The 14,728-nt window shown below is 32.4% G+C and overlaps 1 protein-coding gene across 1 annotated transcript; it reads right to left on the minus strand.

Moving 5' to 3' along the window:
* Positions 1–1,958: 1,958 nt before the first annotated feature.
* On the minus strand, positions 1,959–14,163 carry LOC132726860 (guanine deaminase-like). Its single transcript, XM_060712253.1, has 11 exons — positions 13,611–14,163; positions 11,690–11,778; positions 10,101–10,272; positions 9,587–9,674; positions 9,129–9,234; positions 8,505–8,532; positions 7,805–7,912; positions 6,078–6,289; positions 4,008–4,075; positions 2,771–2,920; positions 1,959–2,143 (listed from the first exon to the last, which is right to left on the minus strand). The coding sequence occupies exons 1-11, from the start codon at positions 13,713–13,715 to the stop codon at positions 1,959–1,961; spliced, it is 1,311 nt and encodes a 436-aa protein (XP_060568236.1). The 5' UTR covers positions 13,716–14,163.
* Positions 14,164–14,728: the final 565 nt, after the last annotated feature.

Here is a 14,728-nt window from a genome sequence, read left to right on the forward strand (position 1 = left end):
CTGAGCAGCAAGGTGAGTGTTATATTGCAACCAACCGCTTATATACGGCCATATAACATGTCAGGAATATTTACATGTATAACGAATTTATAAAACAGCAAATTTTTTCCTTTTTTAGAGAACAAAGTGAGATTTCTTCATAAATTGACAAAAGCTGTGTACACGTATATAAAATCTATGTAAACGTAACTATTAGCCAATGAAAAGCGATATTAAAAACGTTCATTATTATAAAAACTAACGAACTGTTCTTGAAAGGTATTTGAGGTTCTACCAAGATTGTAGTTCACTTTATATAAATAGAGTAAATATACAGAAAATATTCGGCCATGTCCAATAGGGCGTCTGGGTACATTTTTATTCGGCTCAGCGCTAAGTGCCTTATATTGTCGGAAAGTTGAGTCAGCAAGTTACTTAATGACGAAGATATACAACAATTTTACATTAGGTCGACGGCTTCGTTGTCACTTTCTGCACGCGTGTGAAGTTTTTATGCAAGGCACAGTAATTTTTTTCTCCACATATGACCAATCAGGGAAAATTTAAAATTAAAAAAGGGGTTTAACTTAAAATAGGATTTTGAAAAAAGGATACAACTCACATGCGGGCTAAATCAAATGGGTTTAAAAACCATTTTTTATACGATCATATAACTTGTAAAAAACTTTAAAATAATTTTAAAACAGGAGCCCAAAATTTCCCTTTTTTAAAAGGAAAAAAAAAGGAAAAATTTCCCGAAAAGGTATATGAATTTTATATAAACGACGATTTCAAAGAAAAAACCTGCCCACAAAAAATACCCTTGGTTTTTAAAACACTATCATTTAATTTTAATCGTGTGGAAAAACGGGCCCTAACCGTTTTTTTTGTATTAAATTTCAAAACTGGTTTCCCGGGGGATTGTCCACCCCCCGGGAATTTCCACGTTTCTATTTTGTAAAAATGTAAAGTTGGGGTTTAGAGCATTTTTTGATGCTTATCACCAAAAATAGAAAATTGAATGTGAAATTGTTGTCCCTAAAGGGAGAAAATGTAATAAATAAATGTTAAATATTTTGTTTTTCGGGTACAAAAAAATTTAAAAGAAACTATAACTTCACTTATTTCCAAAAATGCAAAAAGAAGCAAAAGGGGTTGGGTTAAGTAATTGGCCTCAAATAAATTTTTTGGAACACTTAAACGATCCCCAAACATAAAAAACTTTGAGGGGAAATTTTTGAAAAGAAAATGGGGCCAAATTTGGCCCTTTTAAAAAAAAAATTTTGATTTTCATTTTTTAAAACAGATCCGAATAAACTATACCTTTGATAAAATTAATTGCACGAAAAAAAAAAACACCCTTCTTGTGCATAATTTTTTTCCCCCACGTTTAACAGACAATGTAGGGCTTTTTTAAAAACATGTTTTGCAAATTTGCCTTTTGAAAAATGCCCTTTGCTAAAGTAGATGGGTTTTCTTTTTAAAACCCCAAAATTTGGTATTTTTCCCCGGCAACATATATTGTTCAATATTACCGGTTTTGTCCCCTTAAAAATAATGTGAAAAAACATGTATATAAATTATACGTAATTTACATTACCCTTTTCCCCCTCACTTTCCCTTTTAATTGATGATTAAAAGTGTTGGAAAAAAGGTCATCACAACCCCGCCCCATTTTCCCCGACGATAAGTCCCAATTTTTAAAACCCAAAAGAATTAAATGAAAACCACGCCGTATTTTTTTACGAACGTATTTATAGATTACAGTGTAAATTTGACTATATTGTAACGAAAATGTTAGCATAGCATCAAATTCAATTTCAAAGTTAAATGTATCCACCGAACAGTGTGACACTTATCTCAGTAAATAAAAAGTTTTTCAATCAATGTCAGGGCCTCACCATGTCCTGCTATAGATGAGATGGAAATTGCAGAATATGATTAGTATCTACCAGTTTTATCTGCGACGATTTTTGACCTTATTTAAAAACAGAGGGAAAGTGTAACCATTTAGTACCTGTATATAAAAATTTGTCCAGACAATCATCAAGGGTGTCTTCTTCAAAAACATCAACATGTGTGTTCTCTATGTCTAAATTTATGATCAATGCATCAAACTCCTTTCCTACTTCAAAATTTCCGACTTTATTGTCAATCGATAGAGCTGAAAAAAAAATGAAGAAGTAACTGTTTCAATAGATCTATGCATTTATTCATTACGGCAGGTACATCTGACGGAGATTTAAAGCTTCCAATTTGGTGACCTTTAATTAAAAAAAGTAACATCATCTGCTACTCAACGCTGTTGGTTCAATATCATTTTAAATAATGATGTTAATATGATGATGATGATGATGATGACGGCGGCGGCGACGACGGTTATAATAATTGTTTTAATAATAAAAAACAATTAGAATATCTTGATTTAAGGAAAAGCAAGACCCCACGTGTAACAAAGCTATCAAGCTACATTTTGAAAATGTTCATGACAGGCCTGAGGTTGTATCAAAGTGTCCGTTAATATCAAATATATGTTTTAACTAGATAGTGAAATTGTTCAATCAATTCACTGCCCCACTTATTTTTGTTTCAAATATCAAGTTACAGCAAAGATCGCATTACATGACGATGACAACGACAATTTAACATTAAAGTTACATGCTGCTTTAATATCGACACTATATGATTATAACGATAATTTCTAACAAGGTCACACAGTTGCTCATCTATTTGAGTGAAATAAACTTTTTATTAATCGTACGTTCACCGGGTAATAAAATGTAGATCATACCTTGAGCACCGCCCAATGTCGCTAACTTAAATGCGTCTCTCATAGATAGTGGCGTATAGCCATTTGTACTTGTTATAGCGTGTGCATTTGACACATGCACCGCTACCCGAATGGCGTCAATAATGGATGGATGATAACCTCCGGATACATCTGTAATAATATTATTATTGTTATTAATATTCAACTCATGTTGCTATAAAACTTAAATCTTCAAATGAATAAATGACATTTTTATTATGTTGGTAAAAAATTATGTACTACAAATCATTGACCACATTATTTTACTTTAATAGGATAGGTTACATTCGAATGATAACGGAATCCATTACCCGTGCTTTTCCTGTATATTTAATGCTTAATAATTACCACAGTTTGTTTGGAATCAACGTTATGTACCTTGCATATATCACTCAAACCACAGAAAATTTTTAGAGTCTGTATGGGTAAACTTTTGAAATGCGCAAAAGTTATGACTCGGAGCGCCTTGCCAAAATTACCAAATAGCTTAAAACCCCGTTACCCAAAGTTTTGAGGGAAAAAAGAAAGAGAAGGTATTGAAAAATACGAATAAAACGATATTGTTGTCTTATTCGTTATTCTTTAAAACTTCAACTAAGATTCATTGCTTGGCTTTTGTGATTGAACCCCCCGTCCAGTGTTTACAATATTGTGCAAACTGGCTGACGGACTATCCAATTGTTACACTTGGATAAGGCATAGTCGCTGGATGACCTGGTTCACACAATCGTAAAACATCGGCTATAGTTTGGATAAGAGGCCTCGTACATAGAACTTAAATACACCAACGCTATTGGCTCAGGTTATAAGGCCAGTGTTCGTTCGTTAAAAGTAATAAATGACATATTTAGTATTTACAATATTTCCCTTAGTGATACCATTTCAATTAACACGAATCACATTGAAAACAATAAATAATGATTAAATTTTGAAAACTTAAAAGTGACATCACATAATTATCAAATAAAATGGCGGAATCGTTTACCACTGGCTGAGACCGCCATTTTACCATGTGACTCAAAGTAGTTCCAGGATTACTAAGTATGTCCAGGTTCATTGCGAAGCATAATAGAGTACTGGTTGACACAAAAAATGTGGTTTTTGATCGTGATTCTGTTTGTGAGCAGTTGGCCTAACAATGGACAGAAAAGGCAGGGCTAAATTTTTCACTAACAGGAAGTGGAAAAGTCTTTTGATTTTGAAGCAACAATTTTCTTACCGGTTCCAAGTCCTACTTGTATGCCGTGCTTGAGTAGATTCTGTACATCCAAAAGACCACTTCTTAAACTGTAGACATAAAAAGATAAATCATATATTCTTACAATGTAATATCTGAACGCCGCTTTGAATCACAAGACGATAGTAGTTTGAATCAAATCTTCCAGTCAGTATCCTTTGATTTGCTTTGCTTTGAATAAAGAAAAGTTCATTATCAAAACTGAGCTACCACCAGAACAGAGTCTGTTACGATAATAAGCTAATCTAGCTCTGTTTTTGTTACTTTCGGTTCCAGCAAGTTAAGGGTTAAGATTATGTAAGTTAATGTATTAAATTATCCACCCCACCCCAGCAGGAAATTTCAAATGTATACAGATTAAAAATCTGGAAAAAAGTGATGTCTCGGAAGCATTAGTAACAACAGAACTACATGTATATTAAAATTGCAGACTCGAGTTGATTGAATCTGTATATAAGGGATAATGAAAAAGTGCAACATCTCTCAGGGGCCCCCCCCCCCAGCACCCGGGTTGAGCGGTACTTTATTTTTTTTCCCAAATTTTAAAAAAAAAATGGAAAACCCAAAAAATCCCCGGAAAGGAACCCAAAAAAAAATAACAACACAAGAGTCAAACTTTATAAATTTAAAGACACAACCTTTTATAATTAAAACCAAAAGTAAAAAGTCAGAAATCTACAAAAACCCGTAAAAATTTAAAATTTTCCCAGAGATTAGAGGTTTTGGGGCAGTGGGGGAACAGAACTTCCTCTTTCCGGGGAAAGAGATCCTTTTTTCTTCCTTTTTAAGGGGAGGAAAACAATTGGGGCCCAAAAATTGTCTGTAAAAAATTTAAAAAAGTTATATTGGGGAGTGAGTTTTTTGTGTAAATGGGTGTAAAAATAAAAAGAGATTTTTTAAAAAATCCGTTATGCCTCAAAAATGCTTCTAAAATTCCCTTAATTTTCCCCAAAAACTTTTTTTTTTTTGTACTTTTTTAAAAAGTTTCTTAAAAAAAGTTTAAATCATAGGGCCCCAAAAAATCTTGAACAAATCTTTTTAAAATTTTTTTGGGTTTTTTGCCAAAAAAATAACCCCGTGATTTTTTTTATTAAACATGGAAATCAATATAACCACTTTTTACATTTTGCACGTTTATGACCCAAAATTTTTTTAATTTTTTATCCCCTAATTTTTTTAGGTTACAAAGATTTTTCATGCCCTAAAAACCCCCTTTATTATTTTTTTTACCTTTAAAAAAGCATAGAAAGAATATGAAAAGGGGGGATTGAAAATTGTACGGTAAGACAAAAAAGGGGTTTTTAATTTAGGTCATTACATTTTTAAATTTTTAACCCTTTCCCTATACTAGCCCTCTGTAAAGCATTCCTCTATAACGAAAAATATCCCGGGCCCGCGCCGGTTTAAGTGGTTAAAAGCTATTGCCTCGGGAACCCAGGAAAAAAGGTTCAGCCCTATCGGGTCAGGGAAATATTTTTTTTTTAAAACCAGAATGGTTAGTTCCAGGAACGGACTCGAACGTGATTAAAATATTGGTCAATTTAAGTTTGCAAGAACGGGGTTCGCATCGGGTTAAAAAAATATTTTTCAAACTAAACAATTTCTTTTTCTGAGTGTGACTTCACAAAAAAGTTAACATTTAAGGGTACGCCTCTTAAGGAACAAAAGGGTTGCACTGCAGAGATTGACTGTTAAAAAATAAATTTGATTTTTAGGTTATTTTTTTAACTGCTGTAAAAAAAATTTTTTAATTTTCTTTATTTTAAAACTCTCAAGTTTAAATCACTTAAAATATTAAACATGATAGCCTTAAATAAACAAATCTCATTAAAGCTTTAAACTCAGTCCATAGCGCCGAAAGAAATAATTCGTTTTAATTAATATGTTATATTTATACTACATAAAGCTATCATTCAGTCAGTGCAAAACTTATTGAGGAGAAACATCAATATCGGATGACAAATATAGGCGATAATTACTCCTGATTTTTTGTATGATATTCACTTTCATACCTGTTTAAATGATTTAAGAAAATACATGTTCTGTTCATACAAATATGTTGTGTCGGTTATTGATCTGCAGAAAAATATCAACGATACATCGATATCGTCTCTATTAATGACAGCTCTAATCCCACGACATATATTTTTGTTTACCTTATCAGTTAACAGACCAGCCTTGTCGTAAACAGTCGCATAATTTTTGGAGTCGGGGTACAGCTGTGCCACATATTCAACTTCCGGTTTTGTTTCGCAAATATGTGTCTGAAAATGTTGATATAAAACATAAAATTTCATTGTAATGCAAAAGTTTGATAAGTATATGTTAATGGAATGGCATGTGATATGGTAACAAATGTTGATCAATTTAATGGCAATAATGCACGATAGAACGTCGTGCAATATCTGTCCTTTGGAATTTTCGCAGAAATATAATCGTTCTGCAATTTGAAAGTGGTAGAACGTCGAAATATGTGCGTTTGCAATTTTGTAGCGGAAGGAAGCCGATATCTGCCCTGCATTTTCATAGCGATAAAAGCTGATACATGTTATGTGGAAAGTTGAGCAAAGCTATAGAACGCATTTAACAATCTCCCACGCAGTGATCTCCCCTTATAGGATTAGATCTCTGCCAACGATATTAATGTTTTCAATTTGGATATTAATTGTAAAATGTAAACACGGTTTTGATGTGAACTAAAATAATAAAAAAAAATTTAGAAACATAAATATAATGAAAATAATTAAAAAAAAATTTAATATCGCACCGAAAGAGAAATCATTCAACTAAAAATTAATTTCGATTTTACACTTTTTTTTTACATCATATCGACAGATTTGACACCAGAGATCAACCTATATATAATATCGTTGTTAATTACTGATAAAACAATTGTTTAACGATTATCTTATCCGCCATCTTTACACAATGTTCTAAAGACGATCACCACGTGATTTGTGTGAAGGCAGAGGTTACTTGCCGTAGCGTGGAGATTGCGCATTCAAGTGCCGTTAAATATTTCTTAAGAGATAGAACGCCGAATAGTTCCTGATTGGTCGAAGATTTCTAATATTGTGAAATTTTTTTAACATTTCCGAAAATTACTGGTAATATTTTCAAACAAATTTGTTACGCGGATGAATATCATCATAATCAATGAAAATTGCTCGGCTATTTCCGTAAAGCTTCGGATTATTGTAATCGCCTAAATGAACATTTGGTAAAAATAAAGTAAGGATGTTGACACTAGGACAGGGACGAGCTTAGGCAGTCGACGAAAGATAATCAATTGCTACTATAAGTAAGGGTCTTATATGTTTAAGCAAACAAACAAAGCGCTATATTTAGCCATACTTTTGCGCGTCTTTCAGGGTCTTTCAAATAGAAAAGCATTTTCTTTTTGAAAGACTCTGATTACACAAAGAGTAGTGAAATATTATATACATGTGAGAAGACTTTTCTTATATTACATGTATTAAGCTCCATGATTATTTACATCAGTGTTAAACAACAGGTTTACCGTGAACAAAATATCTCAATTACATACCTTATTTAGGAATAATGTTGTTTGCTTCAGGGTGTATTATTATAACTTATATTATATACATGCTCGTTTAGGAAGCGAGAGGTCTGGGGCTCAAATCCCAGTTAAGGCAACTCGTGTTATCGTCGATAGTTAGCGGCAATTTAATGGCTATGTCAAAAAATTATCATACATACGCAATGTAAGAATTAAATTTCAAACATTTTTATTATGATGTCAAGTTTTAAACAGTTACCTGAACAGGAATGTTGTACTCCGCAGCAAGGTCACCGAGTTTTTTCATTAAGCTCTCACAACATGATACTGCGAACCGCGGAGTTATCACCGGAGTTATATTGTCATACTGAAAATAAAGCATTTTATTCACTGATAGTCATTATAGTTAGATTATGAATGTGTCCTTATTTAGCTTTTATGTAGTCCTTAGTATTATTTAGATTAAACATTTATGGAAAATCGTGAAATTATTGCTTGATTTAAATACATGTATTATTTTGTTAGTATTATCAGGGTCTTTCAAATAAAAAAAGTGGCAAGTTGGTGAAGATTTATGTTCATTCTTTAAAAAAGTTACTTCAAAATTTCGATATTCAGTGGGGTTTTTGTGATCACGTGGTTACGGTTTACAGAGGTGTACTAATTTCCGCTCGTCTCAAGGGGTTCAAATCCAACAGGATTTCTTTCCTGTAAGGTAACTATCTAACTACCGTAGTTTCCAGAAATTTAAAGTTTTTACTCAAGTACTTGATGGTGATAGGGCGTTTACCACAACTTTTCCACGCAACGTAAAATATCATACTTCTGAACGGAAAAGTTGTGGTAAACTTCTTGCTGCTGTCTGAAGTTGTGGACGTTATTTGTCTCCTTTAGAAAATCTAGTGATGGTCCTTTGCGTCTCCATAACACATAACTGTAAGATTAAGGGTAACACTTACCGCTTTCTTTTGTATTGTTTCGATATACCTGCAAGGGGAAAGTAATGTTGATAATAGATTAGGAAAACTATCATAATTATGGTGAACAAAATATTTTTCAATGATTACTGTCAATTGCCATCCAACTCATTTTAAATAACATATATTATATAGTGTATAATGTTTTGAAAGAGTGGAATGTATGCCTTAATATAGAATACCTTATGGAAATTTTGTATCCTAAAGCAACCATTATTTAAATACAAAATTTATAGATCTAAATTAAAGACACTGGCCTGCAGATGGTTAAATGAAAAAGAATGAAACAAAATTTCAGGTAAACAGTAAGTACCGATTTAATTGGGTTAAATATGTAAATCCGATATTACTGACATCTTAATTCAAGAAAGAATGTTGAAAAAGGCGTCAATATATCTGTTGTTTCCTTTGCATAATCTACTACGCTAGACAAAAACATCACCCTATTATTTCTAATAAACAAGACATTGTATGCACATAGTCAAAAGTAGGCAGATCATATATCATCATATTTAGTGCACGCACATTTTATGCCATGTCTGTGCATAATTAATTCTGAACATGCATATATCAATAGTAGATAGACCGATATTTAAGACAGGTTACCTTCTCGTCTCTGATACAGACTCATCTACCGACCCTTCGACATAATAATCTGGTGAATTTTGATTCATATTTACTTTTCCTACCAGCGCCCTCTGTCCAAGTTCATCTATAAATAGCACACTTTTCTTATGAATTTAAGAATATTAAATGATTATAATTATGAATATTTTCATAGGCACCTTTAATACAAGTTAATCTTACCACGTCTAGATAGCAATAACATACTAAGAACATTATATCTTTAGAGGCGTGCAATACATGATTTACAGACTTTCCTGACCTAATGAAAGATCGATGAAACGCCAACGTTACTTTAGACGCCACAGATCGATTATTCATTTGTCTGTCGATTATTTATTTGTCCGTCTACTCACCTAGTGAGAATGATTGTAAGTGTACAATTATGATAAGGACAAAAATCCAATAGTTTCAAAGTTTTAAGTAATATGTAGACTTACTTATTATATCACATAGCAACACAGTAGCGTCGGTGTCAATCGTTGCGTAGTAACAAGCGGTTGTTGTCCCATTCCGTAGCACGCGACTCTAAAATAAGAATGAGATTTATGTGTCTATTTTGATCCTTGTGTTTCATTCTTAAAACCTTGTTTATAAATGACTCATATTATTACACGCTTGAAACGTGAACATTCGTGACGCTTAATTACATTTTCTCTTTGATCAGAATTGTGTCATTCCGAAAGCAATCTATAACATCCCCCGCCGCCTGCGATTTCTTCCTTGTAACAAATAAAAAATGAGAAAAGGTATTCTAGAAAGACAATATTATTTCCATTTTTTACTTTTACCGGTCATTTGAAATAATAAGCAATTGAATATTCAACTTAGATAGTGTTCAACCCGACTAATAAAATCTCAAAGCAAACGGAGGCCGGTAAGGGCCATTCGAACCGTATTTAACTAAGTTACTGATTTACGCGCTGATTCAATGATATTTTTTATTTCACTTACCACGACTCTCTTATATGCGTGCGCAGCAAAATCAAGATCTTTGAATTTCACTTCCGTCGGAAAGGTGTAAGTTGTAAGCCACTCCAAAAGTCCCATATCTAGACCCTTGCCGGCATTCGGATATTGAGGGGCATGGATATGGGTGTCTATAAAGCCCGGCATCACGAACTCTCTGTAACAAAACAATTGTAAAAAGCTTTTTTTTTTATTTTCCAGACAAGTTTCTTTACATGTGTATATCTTCTTAACTATATCAACTGTATGGTATATTTCAATGCTCTTTCTAGAAGTACAAACTTGAGAATGTAGGTGGGGCAAATGCCCCCCCCCCCCCCAAATATGACAAAATAGTTTATACAACCGCAAGTTTCTACCAATATGTTTACGTCTTGGATGCTTCAAAAAATTAGGATATCAATTTCATTGACAAAACATAGAACAAATGAACAATTTCTGTAAATTCACACTGATTCTAGCAGAAGTTTAAGGCATGTTTCTTTCAAATATTATAGCATTTCCCGCCAAAGGAAAAAATGTATTATTCTACACAATTTATATACCTAAAACATACTAAGAAATTCTTTTGCATTTTTTTCTACCTTTGGCCGTTTTAAGGCTAAAATAACTGGACTATCTGTTGCAAATGAAGTGTCGTTACATATATCTTGAAATTTCATCGTTCAAATTTCTTTCTTAGATAAAATAGATAAACCATATTGTTTTTCTCCAATTTGAAAGTAAGGTTAGCATGTATTTTTTTTATTTTACACGGGATGTCATATTGATTATCCCAACCGCAAATTTGCATATGAGAATGCCGAGGTACTTTACGATGATTTTGTAAATTTATAAGTGAAATACAATGATTAATTGACAGTTTTCATTTGTCATAATATCTTTGGCAATCATTTTTACGTATTTCATCTACCATAAATGCTTGAAAAGGCTTTAACTATGATAAACATATAACTTCCTGATTTACTGTTAACTGTAACGTCACAGAAACTAGTTTGAATTATGTTCAACTTGTTGACCAATAAGCCAGTTAATAGAAAAGTACACTGAAATGATTTTTACTGGATTTCAATGACCAAACCAGATAATTGTGTAGTTATTTTACATAACAAGACAAGTAACTGTTTCAATTATTTAACACATTATCTTCTGAAATAGGAAGTAATAAGCATTTTCCCGCCAATAATAAATCTAGTTTGTTCTGCATTTCCGTGTAGTCTGACCAGGCACTACACTGTGTGTTCATGATGTTGCTCAATTTTCAAATTTGATATTAAAATTTCTTTAATTTTATTAAACTATTTCAAATTCAAACTACAGAGATTAATTAAGGGTTAAAAGCATTCTTTTTTCATGAACACGATGTGAAATGGTGTTTATCACACCTATTACAAATCCGTGAAACTTCGGCATATTTCGCCACTTTCCGAGTAAAATCAACCATGCACCGATACGACAATGATGAACCTACGAAGCTGTAACGACCACCTTTTGAAACAACTTCGGAAAGTTACAAATTCTGCCGAGGTTACGGAAGCCACGAGGGAGCGTGAAACATTTTGTAAAATACTTACTTGTGTTCCAGTTTAATAACATTGTTTTCTTTTATTCCAAATTCTGACAATCTCTCTTGAAGACGTTCAACATCGTCGAGGAAAACAATCTGTTAAGGGTTAAACATTTTACTATTCGTACAAATTTTAGACAGAAAGATATGACGTATGCTAAAAAATATGTGAGCCATTAAAGGCACAGCATGCCTCAGAAACAAAAAAAAATTACTTCTCTAGAAAGGGCAAAAATGTATTTTTATGATGTTTAAATAATGGTTTAAGAGAATGTTAAATGCTTGTTACCTAACGAATGAAATTATTTGTCGTAAAAGTAGCAAAATGTATACAATGTTGTATTTTGACTTCCTAGTCTTCCATATACATGTTACACTTTTTAAAACCATTAATAAAGTAAATTAAAAAGTTCGATTTTAAAGACAATTGATAAAATTTTCAGCAACTCTTGCAGTTTTACCCATATTTGCGCTGAAGCACCTAATAATTACACGTACAGTAGAACTAGAGCTATCCATTGCAACGTTTATTTATTTATTATTTTTGTTTTTTGTGAGGTTATAAATCGCCTTTTTCATGTCGCTGATTGATAGTAAAACAATAGCCTGAATAATGTAGAATTTTCAAAAAGGACCATAATTCTATCAAAATCCATTTTAAAGTTACAGGCCTTTAAGAATGACTCAAATAAGTGTATGAAGTTTCAACCAGTTCCGTTCAGTAGAAGTTTTGGAGATACTATGCTGCACCAAAGTGTGGCACCGACGCCAACATCTGGTTAGTACTATATAGCTCTCCCTATTCTTCGAAAAGTCGAGCCAAAAATATATCTTACTATGTAAGCGAAATAGCGTTATACACACACGCGCGCGCGCGCACACACACACACGCGCGCGCACACAAAACACACAATTTTAAGTTTTACTTAAAGCTTTCAAATGGCTTGGAATATATATTCTTAATTATGTCAGAAAGTAGTAGAGTGTCAGTTAGGGTATGACTTCAATCAGAGTGGGAAAATATATGAAAATACAATTCTTGCTAGAGAGGACTATCATAGATAAATCTTTTATATAACTTCATTTTAAATTATTTTATTAGTTCTCCAGCAGTATTTTAGTTAAAAAATTATAAATCATGTTATTTTGATAAAGTTTGATACTGAAGCCTCGTGTATTATGTAATTTTATTATAACCTCATGTTGTCATGTTTGCATGATCTGATTTGAATAAATAATTGAAATTATATATGACACGACAATATATAGCATAAATGTACAAAACAGCTGGGAAGGTTAACAAATAATTACATGTTGAAATATTCTGATAATTATAATGGTTCTGTAAATAAACATCCCCTTGTAGCATACACACAACTTGCTAATGTAATTTATAGCAGATTTATGCCTTCCTAAATAAGTATGTGACATCAGATATTCTAACCGAATTTCACTTGGCTATAATTTAATTTAACAATGAGAAATTTAACAGTGGTTTTAGAACAAGAAATCTAAGGTTCTGTTCATCTGAAATTAAATCATGTTGTGCTAAACATACTAAACTACAAAAACAATATCGAGTTTCATGTAAAAGATCAAATTTGCAAAATCTAAAATACTTTGAATTTTGAGTATGGCATATATTGTGAGTACCAAGTAAAATGTAATACTATATTAAATGAGAATAATATTTATCTCGAGTTCGTGAAAATTCGACATTTTTCGTAATTGTCCGTTTCTGATAAAGTCAAATAAGCGTTGGCGTGACCAGGAGAAAAAATAAATCAGGTTTACACAACCTGCTCTTTATACATTTACATGAACTATAACACATGGAAAGTGACGAAACTGGTCGAAATAATACGATGCATTTGTTGGTTGATTGAACACCCTAACAGAAATTTCAGAATTTTGATAAATCAACTCACCTTTCCTTGCTTTACCCCAAGACACTTGTTCTCCAGGGTTTCCACGACCGCTTGTTCCGTAGAATGGATGAAATTTCCGCATATAGCAAAACTTTCCGCTTCCATGTTGGCCAGTTAATGATTTATTCTAACTAATCTGAAATTGACTTCACTGTGAAAAAAAAACAATATTCAAGTTTGACCTTAAATCTTATCGGGCACTAATTCCGCACTAGTTAAAAATGCAAAAGTTATAAAAAAATATTGACAATTTATTTTAATTTCTCCTGAAGTTTTATCTATAAATTTTTAGCTACAGAATTCGAAATGCAAACCTATAGCTGATCCATTGATGCTTGCTTTATTAAGTAAGTATGCAGTTAAAATCGGGTTTGTATTATATCGTATAAATAAGTCCAAATGTACACAAATGTGACGCGACGGTATTTATTATTCTTAAGCTGTCCTCTAGTTGTATACTATATGGTATAGAATTGGACTATAAATTTAACTCGTAGTACACTGACACCAAATTTATTGTATGTATGACCTATTAGATAAGAAAGGACACAACCTGTTTTGTCGACGGACTATTAAACAACTTGACACTTTCACTGTAATGATAAAGTCGGTTACGTTATGTTACGTCATTAAAAACGGAAATGTCCGAGGGTCACTATTGTATGTATGTTTGTTTATTTATTTATTTTTTATTAATTAATAAGTAAATTAATAAATTAATTAATTTAGTTAGTTAGTTAGTTAGTTAGTTAGTTAGTTAGTTAGTTAGTTAGTTTGTTAGTTTGTTTTGTTAGTGAGTGAGTGAGTGAGTGAGTGAGTGAGTGAGTGAGTGAGTGAGTGAGTGAGTGTTGTTTTATTTTGTTTGTTTGTTTATTTATTTACTTTTAATTAATTAATTAATCAACTAATTAATTAATTAATTAATTAATTAGTGGTGAGTGAGTGAGTGATGAGTGAGTGAGTGAGTGAGTGAGTGAGTGTGAGTGAGTGAGTGAGTGAGTGAGTAGTGAGTGAGTGAGTGAGTGAGTGAGTGAGTGAGTGAGTGAGTGAGTGAGTGAGTGAGTGAGTGAGTGAGTGTGAGTGAGTGAGTGAAGTGTGAGTGTTTATTTTGTTTGTTT

The sequence above is a fragment of the Ruditapes philippinarum genome, unplaced genomic scaffold, assembly GCF_026571515.1.
Source record: "Ruditapes philippinarum isolate M1 unplaced genomic scaffold, ASM2657151v2 ctg893_1_1_1_1, whole genome shotgun sequence".
NCBI classification, from domain to species: Eukaryota; Metazoa; Mollusca; class Bivalvia; order Venerida; family Veneridae; genus Ruditapes; species Ruditapes philippinarum.

Bases quoted from the DNA above. Each gene is read 5' to 3' on its own strand.
- LOC132726860 (XM_060712253.1), bottom strand. From the start codon at position 13,715: ATGGAAGCGGAAAGTTTTGCTATATGCGGAAATTTCATCCATTCTACG. The intron at 9,675-10,100 runs GTAAGTGAAATA...TTCTTATTTTAG, and splicing joins ACGCATATAAGAGAGTCGTG to AGTCGCGTGCTACGGAATGG. The intron at 8,533-9,128 runs GTAACCTGTCTT...TTCCCCTTGCAG, and splicing joins TCTGTATCAGAGACGAGAAG to GTATATCGAAACAATACAAA.